The following is a 16,965-nucleotide window of genomic DNA, read 5'->3' on the forward strand; positions in this document are numbered from 1 at the left end:
CAGTGATCGGTATGTAGCATTTGCACATACCACTGTAATATCAAAGTTCGTAATAAACCGTAGTCGCTTGCATCGCCGAGAACATGTCACTGTGATTTGAGGGACGTACATATTTCCCATGTGAGGTGGCCCCGCGTTCCATCATGTCAAAAAATAGTAGCGTGTTTTAGACGTAATTTTTGAGAAATACTAATCTCGTTTTAATTTGAAATAAACATCCCTGTATCACAGAAAACAATAAACACGTGCCTTTGCTACTTTTAAACCCGTTGCTTGGAATGCAAATGTGTATATCTCCCGTTGTAATGGTGTACGTGGCCGTTACATGGTAACCACATTTAGTAACCGTCATCATAAAGTGTATGTACAAAGTATATGTTGCAAATATCACGTGTGACGTCACGTAGTTCATCAACACAATAAGGACAATTGCCCTTTTGGCAAGGACGTTTAGAATAAATTTCGTGACATTTCGTTATAGATCTTTTGACCTGATGTCAACAAACGCAGCCGCTCATATGATCAAATCAAGCATACATGACGAAGACAGACCATGCCCTGGGGCCAACACATGAGAATAAACGTCAACAATCAAAAACACAGTTACAATCTCAGTATACAGTAATCGCTGTATTTGTCTTCTGAATAAATACCCTGAATTAAAATCAAACAAAGATAAATGATTATGCAATCTATCGGAGTGACTGTGCATTGTCAATTTTATGTATTTGTAAATTACAAAACGGCGTGACTTAGGCTATCTCACCCGAGATTTTTCCTGTCTTTCAGCTTCTGGCGATTTAAAACTCCTAGATTTGACTTGATTTTTCTCACTTGTCCCATCTTCTGTCGTGTAATACCCAGTTCACGTGTTAACGATAGGTTTCTTCTTTGCTTTCCGCATCCATCTCTGTCATGTTTTCTAATCCTACTCGTAATTACGTGATTACCCCTGCTGGAACATTCTGTAACGGTTTTATCTATGCTTACATTGACTCAAACTCTTTGAGCGCCAAACACAATTTCTGTCACTACCAAAATCTATATGATTTGATTTTGTGTTATATTTATAGACAAGTTAGCAATGGGGAATTATTAATCCAAAATTTATAAATTATAGAAAACATTGTAATTTGCAAAATGTTGCACCAATATTTTAGCGGTATATTTATGTCGTTCAAAAGGAACTTGAACATTTTATGTTTAATTTGTTGAAATACAGTTGATATCTGTAACCAGTGATGAAATGTTTTCTTTATGGTTACCAGCTACTGAAAATAACCACAACAAATAAATCATTCTCAAATTTCTTTCACAAATTAAATGACCACAAAGGATGATGTGAGCAAACTTGCTGTGTTTTTTTTTTGTGTTTTTTAAATGTTTTTGTGCCAGGCGACAGTTCCGGACATTCAATGTCACTGTTGTCTCTCCTGACTTTTTTTTTTATAAGTGCAAATTGCAAGTGCTAGTGCTGACACATTTTGCCACAGAAGTAATTTCCTGTTTGGGACTACATGACAGGGCTGTGTGGCCATCTTTCTATCAAACAGCAGTTTTAATGCGCTATCAAGGCGTCAACCAGGCTCGGTCGAACACAAGTACCTGCGGACCTTAACCAAGGTCGCATTCGTTAGTGAATGAATCACGGCCAGTGGAATTGGCCTTCCCATTGAGTCTGTGGCACACTCACCCAGGGTAGTGGTCGACCCTTTCGATTTTCAGCCTAAGGCAAGATTTGAACTTCGGTCTACCGATCATGAGTCTGATACGACAATCACTATGCTACAAGAGACCGGTGTGAAGAAACTGGCTGTTTGTTCCATGTTTGGCCTCGATGTACTTTTTATTTTGGAATTAATAATATTTGTATTTGTTTTCAAACAACCAAATAGACGTTAAAAACACTAACATGACGATGGTAAACGTGTGTGGCTTCTCACGTGGAACAAACACCGGCAGGTCACTGGGTCTTATATATAACAGATGCATCAACTTTTGTCGACACTGTAGAAATTAACCAATTAAAAAAATTAGGGATGCTTATGAGTAAATCAAAAAATCGAAAAAACAAACTTTGGAATTAGTGACAAAAAAGTCGGATTTGTCTTCATCAAGTATGACCTTTGTTGTATCTGGAACACCGCCCGCTATTGACAGAAAATTTACTGTATTTTGTATTTAATTACATGCGATGCCTGGTCAATAGTAACGGAAGTGTGTTTAGTGTTCTCCAATTGTCCCAACCCTCTCTATCTTTCCTGATTTAGTTTTGCAATCGATTTTTTATCATTTTTTCCCTTTTCTTGTTTAAGCTTGCTCTCTTTGCATCATTTGCATATTAACACACGGGACGTTTCACAATAACACTTCAAGGGTTCTCGACGAGCAAGCAGAATAATCATTAACTTGGGCAGTTCTCCAAGATAAATTTTATGAAATATTTCAGCAATTTATTTTGTATAATATCGTGCGAACTCGTACCATTAAAAATGCCCGGATTGCCCGTTCCCGAGAATACCATCGCTTGGAGTTTTGTTCTGACGTCGCAGGTCCCTGGCGAGTAGGACGCCATATTGTTCCACTGGGCCGAGATTCCGACCCAAAGGCACGTGACTATGTGACGTAATTTGAAAATATTCCAAGTTTCTTTCTGCGCAAACATGTCTGTAATACCAAAATAAAGTCATGCCCATTTACTCTGCTTGCTTAGACCTCCTGTTTGAGATGGTTCTAGTATTTCTCGCTTTTTGTGTAACAAAAGAAAGTTTTATATTCACGAGAGTAAAGGGAAAGCCTGCTTCATATTAGAACGACCGCGAGCGCAAGCGTTGACGCCAGGAAATCAAAGGAAATAGAACAAGGAACGAGAACTTGATGGACTAATCAGAATACCGGCCTCTTGTGGCTTGTGCTGACACGAACACTCGCGACAAGTCACAATACTGCCCTCTGTGTTCATTGATGTTGTAAGGCAATAATGAATGGCTGCATGGAAGCTGTTGTGTCTCAGCATTAATAGTATAAACATATACCGTACTTTGCATGGCCATATTCCCGCCATCAGTTGGGTTGCTTAGCAACAGATGGGATTCTGGGACAGGGCTGCCAACTTTGTGAGTTCCGTTAGTTATTACACACAAGTAAACCTTGCTTGTATACCGAACCTGTTGTCTGCGTGTTTATTGGGCCCGACACCACATTTTGGCGACGAGGATGGCTGAATTTCATCTCCCACCACCAACACCTTTCTTAGCTAGTCCAGGTGAACCAGCGATTTCATGGCTGAGGTGGTATTCCGGGTTTAAAACTTATATGACTGCCACCAATCTAGACAGTGATGACGTTGCTGACGGCAGAAAACGTGCAGTACTACTACATTGTTTAGGGATCGAGGGACAGCGAATCTTCCAGTCTCTTGGTGATTGCCCTACGTATAAGGATGTTGTGGATAAACTCGAGTCGCACTTTGGTCCTCGAAAATCCGTTATCCTGGAAAGGCATCGGTTTCGTCAGCGCGGACAGCGTCCTGGTGAGTCAATATCGAGTTATGTTGCTACTTTGAACGAACATGCTGCCAAATGTAATTTTGGTACACTCACAGATGAAATGATCAGAGATCAGCTGATTGAGAAAACGCATACTCCACGTATTAGAGAAAGATTACTAATGGAGCCAGACACGTTAACTTTGCATAAAGCCACAACCTTAGCTGAACAAATTGAAAATGCTTTATCTGATTCACATGTGATTGCGTCTGACACGATGTCACTCGAACCAAACCCAGTAAAAGTAAAACTGGAAGAAAAACCCAAAATACAAGGTATCAACAAGAGACAGTACAACAGAAATCGTACTCAAAACTACCGTAATAGAAATCGGGCCACACAAAATAAACTTTCAGGTTGTCGCAACTGTGGTTCCAATAACCATGATACACGTCACTCAGACTGCCCAGCCAACAGACAAGAGTGCAGAAACTGTCATAAAATTGGTCACTTTGCACGAATGTGTAGAAGCTCTGCAACTACAAAGGTTAAACAAGTGGATACACCCAATAAGGACTCAGACATTGAACAAGTGTTAATATATACTGTTTCTGAAGTTAACGCAATTGACAATAGTTTCAAAACTTGTGCTGTGACAATAAATGGGATTAGACTCAACCTAGTACTAGACCTTGGTGCTAAGGTTTCCATCTTGAATGAGGAATTGTACAAACAACACTTCAAAGCTATACCACTGCTACCAACTAGACAAATGTTAACCAGCTACAATGGAGGTAACATTCCGGTTATTGGTGTAGTACGTCTTCCAGTGCAGTATGATGAACAGACTGTGCAGAACTTTAAGTTTTATGTCACAAAAAATGGTAGTAATCTCATGGGAATTGATTTATTCAACCAACTTGGATTTCAGATAAGTAGACATGGTACAATTGTCAACTCAGTGGATGCTGTTGACAACTTTCCTGAATTATTTTCTGGATTTGGGAAAATTACTACTTTTGCGCACCGACCACGGGTAGATCCAAGCATTTCCCCAGTGTCACAGAAACTTCGACGATTACCGCTAACAGTACGCGAGGAAGTTTCAAAGGAATTGAGTCGTCTTGAGAATTTGGACATTATTGAACGCATTTATAATTCTCCGTGGATTTCAAATTTAGTTGTTGCACGCAGAAAGACCGGCGATATTAGACTTTGTGTAGACTTGCGAGATGTAAACAAAGCCATTATACCTGATAAGTATCCCCTACCTGACCTTGGTGAACTCACCTCCGAATTTCATGGATCCAGAGTATTCACGAAATTGGATTTGCGTCGCAGCTACCTACAAGTACCGCTTGCTGAAGACAGTCGAAACCTCACAGCATTCATAACACATGAGGGTGTCTTCCAGTATAAGCGCATGCCATATGGACTTTCATCAGCACCAAGCGCCTTCCAAAAGATACTTGCTTCTGTTCTTAGCGACTGTGAGGGAGCTGTACACCTGATTGACGATGTTGCAATCCATGGTGCAAACCAAGCAGAACATGACCAGCGTCTTAACACAGTGCTAAACAAACTGAGAAAGTACAATTTAACACTCAATAGAGATAAGTGTGAGTTTTCGAATGATGAGATTGATTTTGTTGGCTACAGAGTATCCGCATCTGGTGTGTTACCATTACAGTCCAATACGAAAGCAATTATGGATCTCCCCGAGCCTGCCAATGTCAAGGAATTGCAATCATTTCTTGGTACGACAAACTTCTATTTAAAGTTCGTACCATATTACGCAGACATAGCTGAACCCCTACGTAAACTGTTACGCAAAGATGAGCCATGGGAATGGACTAAGGATCAGCAGTGCGCATTCGACAAACTCAAGAACCAGATTTCGTCACCACCGGTTCTCGCACACTTCAACCCTGATGCTAAAACATATGTTACTACAGATGCTTCGGGATATGCAATCGGAGCAGTTTTGTCGCAAATAGTTAATGATGAAGAGAAGCCAGTTGCATTCACTTCTCGGACATTGTCTCCAACCGAGCGTAAATACTCAACAAGCGAACGTGAAGCTTTAGCGTGTGTGTATGCCTCAGAACATTGGCATATTGTACTCTACGGTAGGAAATACACACTACGCACTGACCATGAAGCGCTCAAATCAATTCTGTCAACAGTAGGCTCCGGTCATAAACCACTACGTATCTATAGATGGACTGATCGTCTTTTGCAGTACAACTTTGATGTCGAGCACATGCAAGGTAGTAAGAACTTTGTCGCAGATATGCTAAGTCGTCTTGTACGCACTACGGACAACACAGAAACTGAAAATGACATTCTCGAAATTAACTTAGATGGGTTAGTCACAGCTAGCGAACTCCAAACACAGTCTCGTGATGATCCGCTGCTTCAACGAGTTGCCACATATGTTCAAAATGGTTGGCCAAAAAGTGTGCCACCAAATCTCAAAGTATTCGCCAACCTCCGCGATGAGCTTACAGTATGGAATGAATACTCTATTGCCCGTAGTTCACGTGCAGTTATTCCTGAAGCCCTGCAGGAACGAGTCCTACGAATGGCCCATGACGGACATCCAGGTATAGTTCGTATGAAACAGCGATGTCGTGAAACAGTATGGTGGCCAGGTATGGACTCTCAGATCGAAGATTACGTCCGCAATTGTGAGCCTTGCGCTATCAGTGGCAAGTCAGCTAGACCAAAACAACCACCACTTCAACCAACGCCATGGCCGACAGAACCATGGAACTCTATACAAATGGACATATTTGGTGAGATAGCCATAGCACCACATAGTCAACGTTTCTTAGTTGTAGTACACGACCTACATTCCAAATGGCCTGAAGTGGCAACAACAGGAACGGTCACATCTACAGCAGTTATTAAGATTCTTAAAGAACTTTTCACTCGATGGGGATTTCCAGAAGTCATCACTACTGACAACGGACCTCAGTTTACCTCAGACGAGTTTGAAAATTATCTACAATCACATGGTATCAAACATAATCTAACATCATTATATAACCCCCAAAGCAACGGTGGGGTGGAACGATTCAATAAATGCCTGAAAGAGGGTTTGAAAACGAATTTGTCGGAGGGAAAGACATTCGCAGATTCAGTTCGTACAATACTACAGAACTATAGAGCTACACCACATGCTCTTACTCAAAAGTCACCTTCACAATTTATGCTCAATCGTCAAATGCGTCTACCACTTGATAAACTAAAACCACCTACTACCAGCGTCGGTAATGCACAAATAGACATTCCAGCTATGAAGTCAGAAATAGAACAACGTCAAACCAGAATCAAGTCTTACACAGATCAACGACAGCACGCTAGATCCAGCAATCTGAATGTAGGAGACTGGGTTAGAGTTAAACGTCCAAATCGCAGCCACAAGCTCTCCCCTACATTTTCTGAGCCGCATCGCATTGTTAAGAAGCTTGGTAAGTCTTCGTTTAGACTTGACGACGGTACAGCATGGAGTGCCAGAAGATGTGTACGTTCGCATAGACATGATTCATCTGTACTCCCACCTGAACTCCCTAACGAACACTTAATGATAAACCAAGAACATCATCCAGTAGTTACAAATGCTAATAGCTTACCTACACGCGAAAGTCGTCCAGTACGAATAACACGTATGCCAGCATATTTGAGAGACTATGTACTTTCATAAGCATAAGAACTGTATCTATAGAACATTAGTTTGTTAATGCAGTTAAAAGGATTTCAACTGTTGCATGTTTGAGATTTTGAACTCTTATCGAACTTTAATATCGTTCTTTCATTCATTGTATGTTTATACTTAGGATTATGCATCCTTTCCGTGAGGGGGAATTATGTTGTGTCTGAGCATTAATAGTATAAACATATACCGTACTTTGCATGGCCATATTCCCGCCATCAGTTGGGTTGCTTAGCAACAGATGGGATTCTGGGACAGGGCTGCCAACTTTGTGAGTTCCGTTAGTTATTACACACAAGTAAACCTTGCTTGTATACCGAACCTGTTGTCTGCGTGTTTATTGGGCCCGACACCACAGAAGCCTCTTCGGCGATGTGAACATTCTGCAGCAGACTGGAATCCTGGTCTGAAAAAAATAAATCTATAACATTGTAGTATGATTCAACTCAATATCAACAAATACACTGTTGCAGGCTGAATTGCTTGTTCGCCACTTAGACTGAGATCAGCGTCAAGCATTTATTTGGTAGAAATAATTATATGCCTCATTATAAAGTGATCTTCGAGGCATACATTATTACTGAGCATTTCATGTCCTGACTCGACCTGACCTGGCCTGACCCAACAATTGATTTACCACCTCTGCGTATGTAAGTAGAGCGGAACGCAGCATAGCCACTATTATGTCTAATATTGTACTTGTTAGTCTGGTTACCTTCCTGCTCATTCGCGTGTTACTCGTCGGATATATTACCTTAATACTATCGGATTTATTTAACGAGAGTCAGTATCCCCTTTCATTCTGTCTCTAGTAAGACCACGATTTCAATATCCTCCTGTTTCGCGGAAAAAAATAACACAGAAACCGCATTTAATTTGCGTATATTAGAAGAGCGTCTTGTCTCATTTATGTATTTGGGTAACCGCTAACATGAACACCAATTCTCGCCAATTTACCATCATGCGATTAAGCAATTAAGGATTACGTTTCCTGGTAAGCAATCCATATATTTACAGTCTCTGGGATGCATTGGTAATATGGTTACTAATTTTGGAGTCAATTCAATCAGAGACTTTTACACAATCCACGAAAAATTTACTCTAGATATCGATAAAATACACTTTGAAACAGTGTTTTAAATAGATAGATTGGAAATAGAAATAATGACTCGCGTATATGTGGTTTTATAAGACACATGCATCTTTGCCGAAATCTGAAAGTATCATAAATATTCGAATTAATATAAATCCAAAACAATCCTACAATAGATGTAGTGTAAAAACTACCGCATCATGAGATATTGAGGTATTTTGTCATCGTCAGCCATTCGAGATGATTGGTTTGACCAATCATATTATTGGATTTTTTGTTACATAGTATGGCGGGATGAAAACATATTACACTGCTTTTTTACACCAAACTGTGGTGATATGCGGGATACAAACCGCATGAAAACAATGGAATAGCAAGTCGGCGTGGAATATCTATCGCTAATTTGAAACTGTGAGCAAAGGTTTACTCACTAGATTTGATCATGGTAAATTTTGGTTTTACAATTTGTGCTAGGCACTCATCCAAACCCAGTCTCAAACAAGACTGCGATGTAGTTTGGTCGGACGTAATCAAAGTAAATGTAAATGAAGAGGCGTTCATATCATTTCTGCGAGTTCGTAGTAATTATTGAAAAGCATTTAAAGGGCGGCAGTCGTCGCGCCGCGGCCTGTTCGATATGGGACTCATAGCGACGTACACAACGCGTGTAAAATACATTGTTTATTTACATGAAATTCGAACACGCGCTGCGCGACGACCGCCGCGCTTTAATATTAAATTACAACTATTTATGCAATTTTATTACCGCGGAGAAGGCAACGGGAAGGCATGCCAATAATACAACATATATATATATATATATATATGTCTGGTGTACATTCATGGCTGTACAATCAGGTATTCACTGGGAGCATACAGGTCACTTAGGAAAACCCGTCAAACAGGATATATAATCCGGTCGGTATACAAGCAAAATAAATACACCTCGATCCGTCGGGATGTTTTGTCTTTGAGCGTATTGGCGAACTCACGATGACTTTAAACAGGACTAACCCCCAATGGGAATAAATATCCCAATCGGATAGAAAAAAAAAATCCTTTGGGTTAGGAAAAATATCCAACAATAGGTGGAAAAAAATGCTCTGTTCAACCCCCGTATTTTTTGTTAGGAAAGTGTACGCACCTGTTTAAATATACCCCAGACAACATTTGGATACAAAACGGTGACTATGAATACATTAATTCTTTCCAAATATTGCATGGCATCGAGACGTCGATATTCGCTGATTATAGAGGAAATTCTATGCATATGACCTCCAGGTGACCTTAAGTTTAATAGGAAAATCCTAATGCACATTGTTCATAAAAAATATCAATTATTCTAAATATTCATGCTAAGTTCTAATGATTTTCAGTCCATTTTACCATAATTTGTCATTATTATACAAACTAATATCCTTAATTGCTGTTAATAATGCTCAGCACAAAATGGTTCAAAAATGGATATTAACGTAATTGTTAAGCGTATCTTTATAAAGTTTGTCAATCAAGTTTTATTTTATGCACATAAGACTTGCTGATCTGAAATTCAGGCATATTTGGGAAACTAAAATAGTATCAGACTTTTTTTGCTACAGACGGATAAATTAAACCATTCCTAGCTCGTTGTTTACTTGCATAGTCATTTGAGACATTTCAGCAACAGCTCAAAGTTGTCGAAATTAGAATTTTTTGAAAGGAATGATAGTTCTTCCTAAGTTATTAAAATATATAATGGTCACGCTGGTTTCGAACAAAGAGCCACGACTTAGAAGATGCAAATTACTATGCATAATTTTTTCTTTATGCATTTTTTTTCTTTAGACTCGAAAGAGCACTAAAAAAATACTTTCATACAACACGTATATACTAATTACGCAGTGCATTAAAAGCGCTAATGAGTTTTCATTTAGTTCGTGTGTTCATTAGATTGTTCTACATAAATATAAATATAAACAGCATAAATATATGTCAGAACAAACAGAGCATCATTTGTTTTTGAAAATACGTATGCAGTTGTTCATAGCATCGGATACGTAAATCTTGGTGACGTCACTTTCATGACGTACTGCAATCCCGACAGGCCATTTTAAACCGTCTTCGTCTTTGTCAACGCGGCATACATACGCACCGTCAGGACCAAACATGTGTACACAGTGGTCAAAGGTCACGTATACATTATCCATTCTATCGACGGCAATGCCGCGTGGTGTTTTCAATGTGACGTCACTGCTTTTCCCAAACTCGGTCAGATATTCTCCTCTCGCATTCAGTACCTGTATTCGATGGTTACCGGTGTCACAAACTAAAAGATTACCCTTACTGTTAACAGCCATAAACCACGGGTCATCAAAATACCCAGGACGTGAATTTCGTTTGCCTCCGATCGTTTTGATCACGTGTCCTTGGATGGAAAACACCTGTATGCAATCAGAGTTAGTCACGTACAAATTACCGTTGGCATGGAAACAAATGCCCCGCGGTTCCATCAGATTAAGCGCACTGAATGATGTGATTAATTCACCATGGTAACTACAAATTCGTATCTTATTATTATTGCTGTCGGTTACAGCTATTTTGTAACTGTCAATCACTGTGACGTCAACAGGGTCCAATCTGTCGTGCACTCTACTCGCTGCACATCCGCCACTCTGGTCTATCATTTGTATCCGTGCATTGTCTTTATCAGCAACTACAAGGACGCCCTCTTGGGTAAAGGAAAGTCCATGAGGCGAAGTGAAAGTTCCCTCTACGATACCATCGCAGCCAATGGTGGCATCAAGTTCAAATGATGGTTCCCTTTGCCTAGCAGAAAATATTGTTCTTTCTGGTACTGGAATATCAATGTTTGAAATAAGCTTAGTATTTGCCAAAGTGCCAATATTTTCTACGTGTATTAAAGTCTTAAAGCTTGTATTTGGGTCAAATTCAATACAAACACCACTAGTACAAAATGTTGGTAGCACTTGCTCATCGAGTAATTCTTGCAATGTATTCCTAACACCGCCCTCTAATGTCATAAAATTGATTTCATTTTGTTCATCAATTACCCGTGATGCCAAGTCAATACAAAGAGATAGTTTGTTTAATGTTTTGTCGGAGCGACCCAACGCGTGCGCAACTAATTCTTTATCACCCCTGTGTTTGCTTTCTAATTCCTCCAATAATGCCCTCTCCTTGTCATGAATTGTATCTATCAAAAGCCCCACAAAGTCCCGGATGTCTTTTTCTGCTTCATCCCTATCTGCATCGAGCTGACGGTTTAAATCGCGGACGCATTCACGGAATTTGTCAACTTCTGGTCTTTTCTGCCTCATTTTTGTAACAAATTTAGTTAATTCTGCCTTTCGTTTTCTGGAAATGTCAGTTGTTTTCTCTATGTTATGTTCACTTGTATGCTCGTTCTCTTTGCATACTTCACATATAGGTACTCGGCAAGTTTTACAGAACAAACTTAATCTTCTCCCAGAATGCTTTATGCAAAAACGATCACGTGTTAGGTCATGTGATGAATGTCCTTGAAAACTTTTGGCGATGTTCTCAACATTAATCATTTCATGGGATACATTTTTCTTGTGTTGTTTGTAACAAGTGCGGCACAGAAACAGACTACATCCCGCACTTGTACAGAACCTGATAGCGACGTTGTCTTCAGGCGAACAAACGTCACATCCGATAACACCATCGCAGATATGTCGACGTGGGCGCGTTGTCAAGGCTTCCGACAGGTGTAGTAGGTCACACAGCAGCGTATTGTCAGGTACACCATTTATGCCGTCACTTGGAGATTTGTACTGATACGAACACTCACGACAATTCACAACAATACCCTTTTTGTTCATTGATGTTGTTAGGCAATGCCGACAATAGGAATGGCCGCACGGGAGCCTCTTTGGGGATGTGAATAGTCGGCAGCATACTGGACACTGTAGAAATCCTGGTACAAACGATCCAGACGGTGATGTCATTTTCATCTGAAGAATACAAATACAAGAGGTGTGTCAACATAAAATCCTAAATATAGATTTATATAAAGTTTGAAATATAAATTTAATTGTTGTGAGACTTGTTACAATAAGCCTAACTGGAAAGTAACAACGACATGCTTATTACGATAGATTTTTAGACTACTAGTTTTCACAACATGGGACATTTAATGTAACAAGAATGGACTACAAATATCGTAAAAAAATGTGGAGAAATAGATATCTAATTGGAATGAAAATAACGTTTTGTCTGTTTTGTCACAGGGTTAAAACATAGCGTAACTATTACTTATATTTGCCCGTTGGGCAAAGTGAGCGAATAGAAGTTTCGAAACAATACAATACAATACAATCATATATGTTAGCTAAGTGTTTTGTTTCAGTTGGTAACAGAATCAAGTTGGATCATTTGCCGCTGGAATTTGTTTTGTTATTTTCGTGAAAGTTAAGCGCCATGAATATACGAGGCGAAGGTGAGAAGGCAGCGAGGCATGCACAGAGGCCTATCTCAATAATTTTAATTCACCATTTATGGATCATATATATGTATTTTACAGTTCATTTTCCTATAAATAATGTAAGGTTTGCATGTAAGTGTTGAAATAGTTTTAAGCTAGTAACTTATTGTAAATTCAAACAAAATATGGTATGCAAGAATGTCAGTTTTGTATTTTTAGAATTGCTATAGTCAGACACATAACACGACGTAATAATTGAAAGAAGTAGAATTCATGGCACACCACGTGATCAGAGATTTTGCTCTTTTGGACGTAATTTTATTGAAGATGAATATCATTTTGTTGTTGGTCTTAGGGAACTGAGAGAAAAGTTATTTTATTTTATTTTATTACTAAATCGTAATTCTCATATAATGTTAGGTCTTGGTGAATATGCATTATATAGTCCCCAGCAACGTCATTTATTCTGTAAGTATATTATTTGCAGTTGAACAGTTATTTAACTAGTGTATTTGAACAATACGAGTACATTATATTATACCATTATACATTATACCATTGGTAATAAAATTAAATATCTATACTTTATTAATTTTAAAGTCCATTATAGAATAATAAAACAAGTATTGTATAAACATTCCCAGGTAGTTTAGCGATATATGTAAGCAAATTATGGCGGTGCTAAATTACGTATACTACACATAATGTAAATAACCTATCCGATTACTGCATTGTCTAATTAACACAACTGGGTGAGCATGTAACTTGTTTTAATGGTCAGTCTTATACATAGCTCCATTCTCTGCGCTCATTTTATTTCTAGGTCTAACAAATATCCAGGACATCTTGATATTATAACTGAATTCGAAACGGGATTCACAACACGTGCTTATTCAAACCGTATATGGAAAAGTGCAGTTTAAATTGATAGTCGATCAAGTAGTCTAAACACCGGTGTGATCGCATAGTAATTATCGTTGCCAGGGCCAGTAATGTGATAAAAACAGCCATATTGCAATCACGAGTGTATAGTAACCGTATTAGGATGAGACTTGATTTGACAATAAGTGATATATTACAACGATCTTGTTGCAAAACTTCACGCTATCTTCTAACGAAATGGAGTAAACAGATTCTACAGAATATCTACTTGCTGGGAAACGCACTAAAGGTGATAATCGTATCTATTATGAGCATATGCAACAAATGAATTTACAATATGACGAATCGATGTATTGACATACTATGGGAAGAGGCGTTAGCAGGTACCTCTCTGGTAAAAGTAGTTTATATTCGCATATGAGTAGGGTGGTTTACTAGTTTGGGTTCAAAAAGCAGCCAACGGAAACACGCATCAGAGCGTAACCGTTCAGACTCTCGAATAATTTTCAAAAATTATCCTCCCTTTTTTTTGTTATGTATGTATGTTGAATTGTCACGTGTAATTTGAATCGAAACCAATTACGTCATTCGCCGGAAATGGAATGTTGATTTTTAAATGGCTAAAATAAAATACCGTTTACGTGTTTGGTCATTTCAACGTGGGTGACAAATTTACAAACAGGGCAGGCGGATCTAAAATGTTCGGGGGTAGACCACTAGTAATCATGGGGGTGGGTGGAAGATTTTTAAAAAAATGGCAATATAAAAATAATAAATGCTAGTGGTGGCAGGAAAAAATATTGGCACATTCAAGAGCAATAGAAATATACAGACATGACACTACAGTTACACAGATCACACTATTCCAGTCACCCCCCCCCCCACGATTTCAAATGTTTGATCCCTTACTGGATATGACCACTATTCACAAAGTATTAAATATCGGGTATATCAAGAGAAATACAAAGAAAATATCCAGTATATTAACAGTCTGAAACACATGTACACACATGTTGACATTTCACACGTCTGATTATACCAAGACTTACCAATGACATATGCTGCCCCAAATTGAATACTCTTGTAAAGTACACACGCTGTGCGGCGGCCCAGTAGGTTATTACAGGAGACGAGGTTCACTGCCGATTATACTACACCAACACACAGTATATGGATACGTGTGTATTTCTTATATACGCAGGCTAACTCTGTGGATAGGCCAGGGAAATATTCACCAAACTCATCACAGTGCATACAGTACAGGAAGCGATGGGAATTCAAAGGCGGGATCAAAGGTCAAACCAGTACGTCATTTGTTCGCAAATAAATCATGGAATTGCTGCGATCATAGAGGGCGTTCTTTTATAACCAAGCAACTAACTCTACGAATATAATGACAAAAGTTTCCCTGGCTTCACCAATAACTTTCCGAAGTTTGAAGTGTGAGCGTATACACTACAAGATAAAGCATCATATAGTCTAGACCTAGTCCTAAATCTCATCTGAATCGTGAAATAGTTGCCATGACAAATACCGATGTGATGAACAGTCAGTCAAATGTCAAATGTCATTTGTCTCTTAAATATGTTGGTTCGTATTAAAGTTGTCAGAGAAATATTGTAAACTGACATGATCCACAGCTGCATGACTTACATTGAGGTACACTACATTTAAGACATAACACTTTGTTTTTATATATAAAACATTCATAAACCTTTTATATAATATCGAATTACGGTTGAAAATAACTGAGCGAATGAATATCGCCCACAGAGAATTCCACTATGGTCTCATGGGTAATGGCTGTTATGAACAGTTTCTTCTGCTGCTCTGAATAGTAGCGCGACGGTCTCCTGAGATAAATATTTTATCAATTTTCATTTAAAACATATATGCTTTTATTTAATTTTTGATAATAACAATATTTATTTTTTTTCCGCTCCGCTGTTTTGAAAAATGAAAGAGCGGAACGACTGCCTGTTGTTATCCGTGTGTATATCCGTTGCCCGTCAAAAGTTAGATAGCGATCAGCCCGGTTGATTTTATACTTGATTCGTAGTTGCATTGGATTGAGTGAGCTCCAACACATTTGTTTATTTTGTGACATTACTGCCAATTCAAACAGAAGAAATATAAAAAGAGCATGATGAATATTTCGGCAGGGGAAACAGCTGGTATCATATCAAATGGCATCAAAGAAATATTATAGCAAAGAAAGTACGCATCTGTAATGTAGTTTGTTTGCTCCTGTTTTTTTTTTTGTGACAATACCGCTAACTTTTGGTGAACTGGTTTCCACATTTTATCTCAAAATCCGCAAGTCAGACGACAATACGTATAGACCGTTTACTATTTGCATATGAATACAGGTGTTTATATTTTGCATATAGATATATATGTGACTGTTTACAACCTCTATACAGATACATGTGCGGCTTTCACATTCTCCATATGAATTTAAGTGAGACTTTTTTTTACAATCTCCACATGAATGCATTTGTGGATGTTCTAATCTCGATTTGAAATAACATTTTGCTATCTTTGGAGGGATGCCCATAGGTTGCGAAAGAGACGTGACGTGTAGCTACCATACCGTATAAAATCTTCACTGTTGTTTATGTAGACTATAAAAAGTAGTGTTATTTTTGTGTATTGTGTTCGATGCATTTGAATAGTTACAGAAGCGCTATGAAAACAAATGGCGCCCAATATCAGTCGTTAGTGGCGTACTTTTCATTAACTGCCATTTCCGGTGAAAGTGGATCACTGTTGTATGCATCCGCCAACAGATTTTGTATCATTCAACTATAAGTTAATTGGTACCTTGGTATTGTTTATTTGAAATTAAACCCGGCAGAGCTCCAGAAGGAGTACCTACACTTTATGCAAATTTTTTAAAATTATGCTAATTTATTCATGACGTAGCAGTTTCTGTGCTCATGAATATTCATTAATTTGTGGCTCAATACATTTTAAAAGGGGCGATATATTATTTTTGGGGGAAGAGTTAGAAAGGGGGATTAGCAATCCTTAGGGGGTCAATACAAAAGAAGGGACCCATTTGGAGAGCAGCCATGCTCCTCGTGTCTGTTGTTGCACGCGACCTACAGCTGTCAACTGTGTTCGTTCTTCGACTGTGTTCGTTCTTCGACGACTTCGGCTGGCTTCCACGTGGGGTAGTATTCTTGTGTTCTGTTTTCCTGACTTGAGTTTTTGAATCCGCTGTTTATGTTTTTAACGTCTTTCATGTCTTTTGTAGGAGTGTCCAATCCGTGATTCGAACTTGCGATCTTTTAGTTCCCAGCGCACTGTCTTGTCCACTGTACCACGAGTGTCTTCA

The 16,965-nt window shown here is 38.7% G+C and overlaps 1 protein-coding gene across 1 annotated transcript; it reads right to left on the reverse strand.

The window, feature by feature from the left end:
* Window positions 1-9,570: 9,570 nt before the first annotated feature.
* On the reverse strand, window positions 9,571-14,899 carry LOC102809024 (E3 ubiquitin-protein ligase TRIM45-like). Its single transcript, XM_006814053.2, has 2 exons — window positions 14,675-14,899; window positions 9,571-12,273 (listed from the first exon to the last, which is right to left on the reverse strand). Exons 1-2 carry the CDS (start codon window positions 14,681-14,683, stop codon window positions 10,288-10,290), a joined length of 1,995 nt encoding a protein of 664 aa, XP_006814116.2. The 5' UTR covers window positions 14,684-14,899; the 3' UTR covers window positions 9,571-10,287.
* Window positions 14,900-16,965: the final 2,066 nt, after the last annotated feature.

Source organism: Saccoglossus kowalevskii, chromosome 6 (genome assembly GCF_978046115.1).
Source record: "Saccoglossus kowalevskii chromosome 6, keSacKowa6.1, whole genome shotgun sequence".
Classification (NCBI taxonomy): Eukaryota; Metazoa; Hemichordata; class Enteropneusta; family Harrimaniidae; genus Saccoglossus; species Saccoglossus kowalevskii.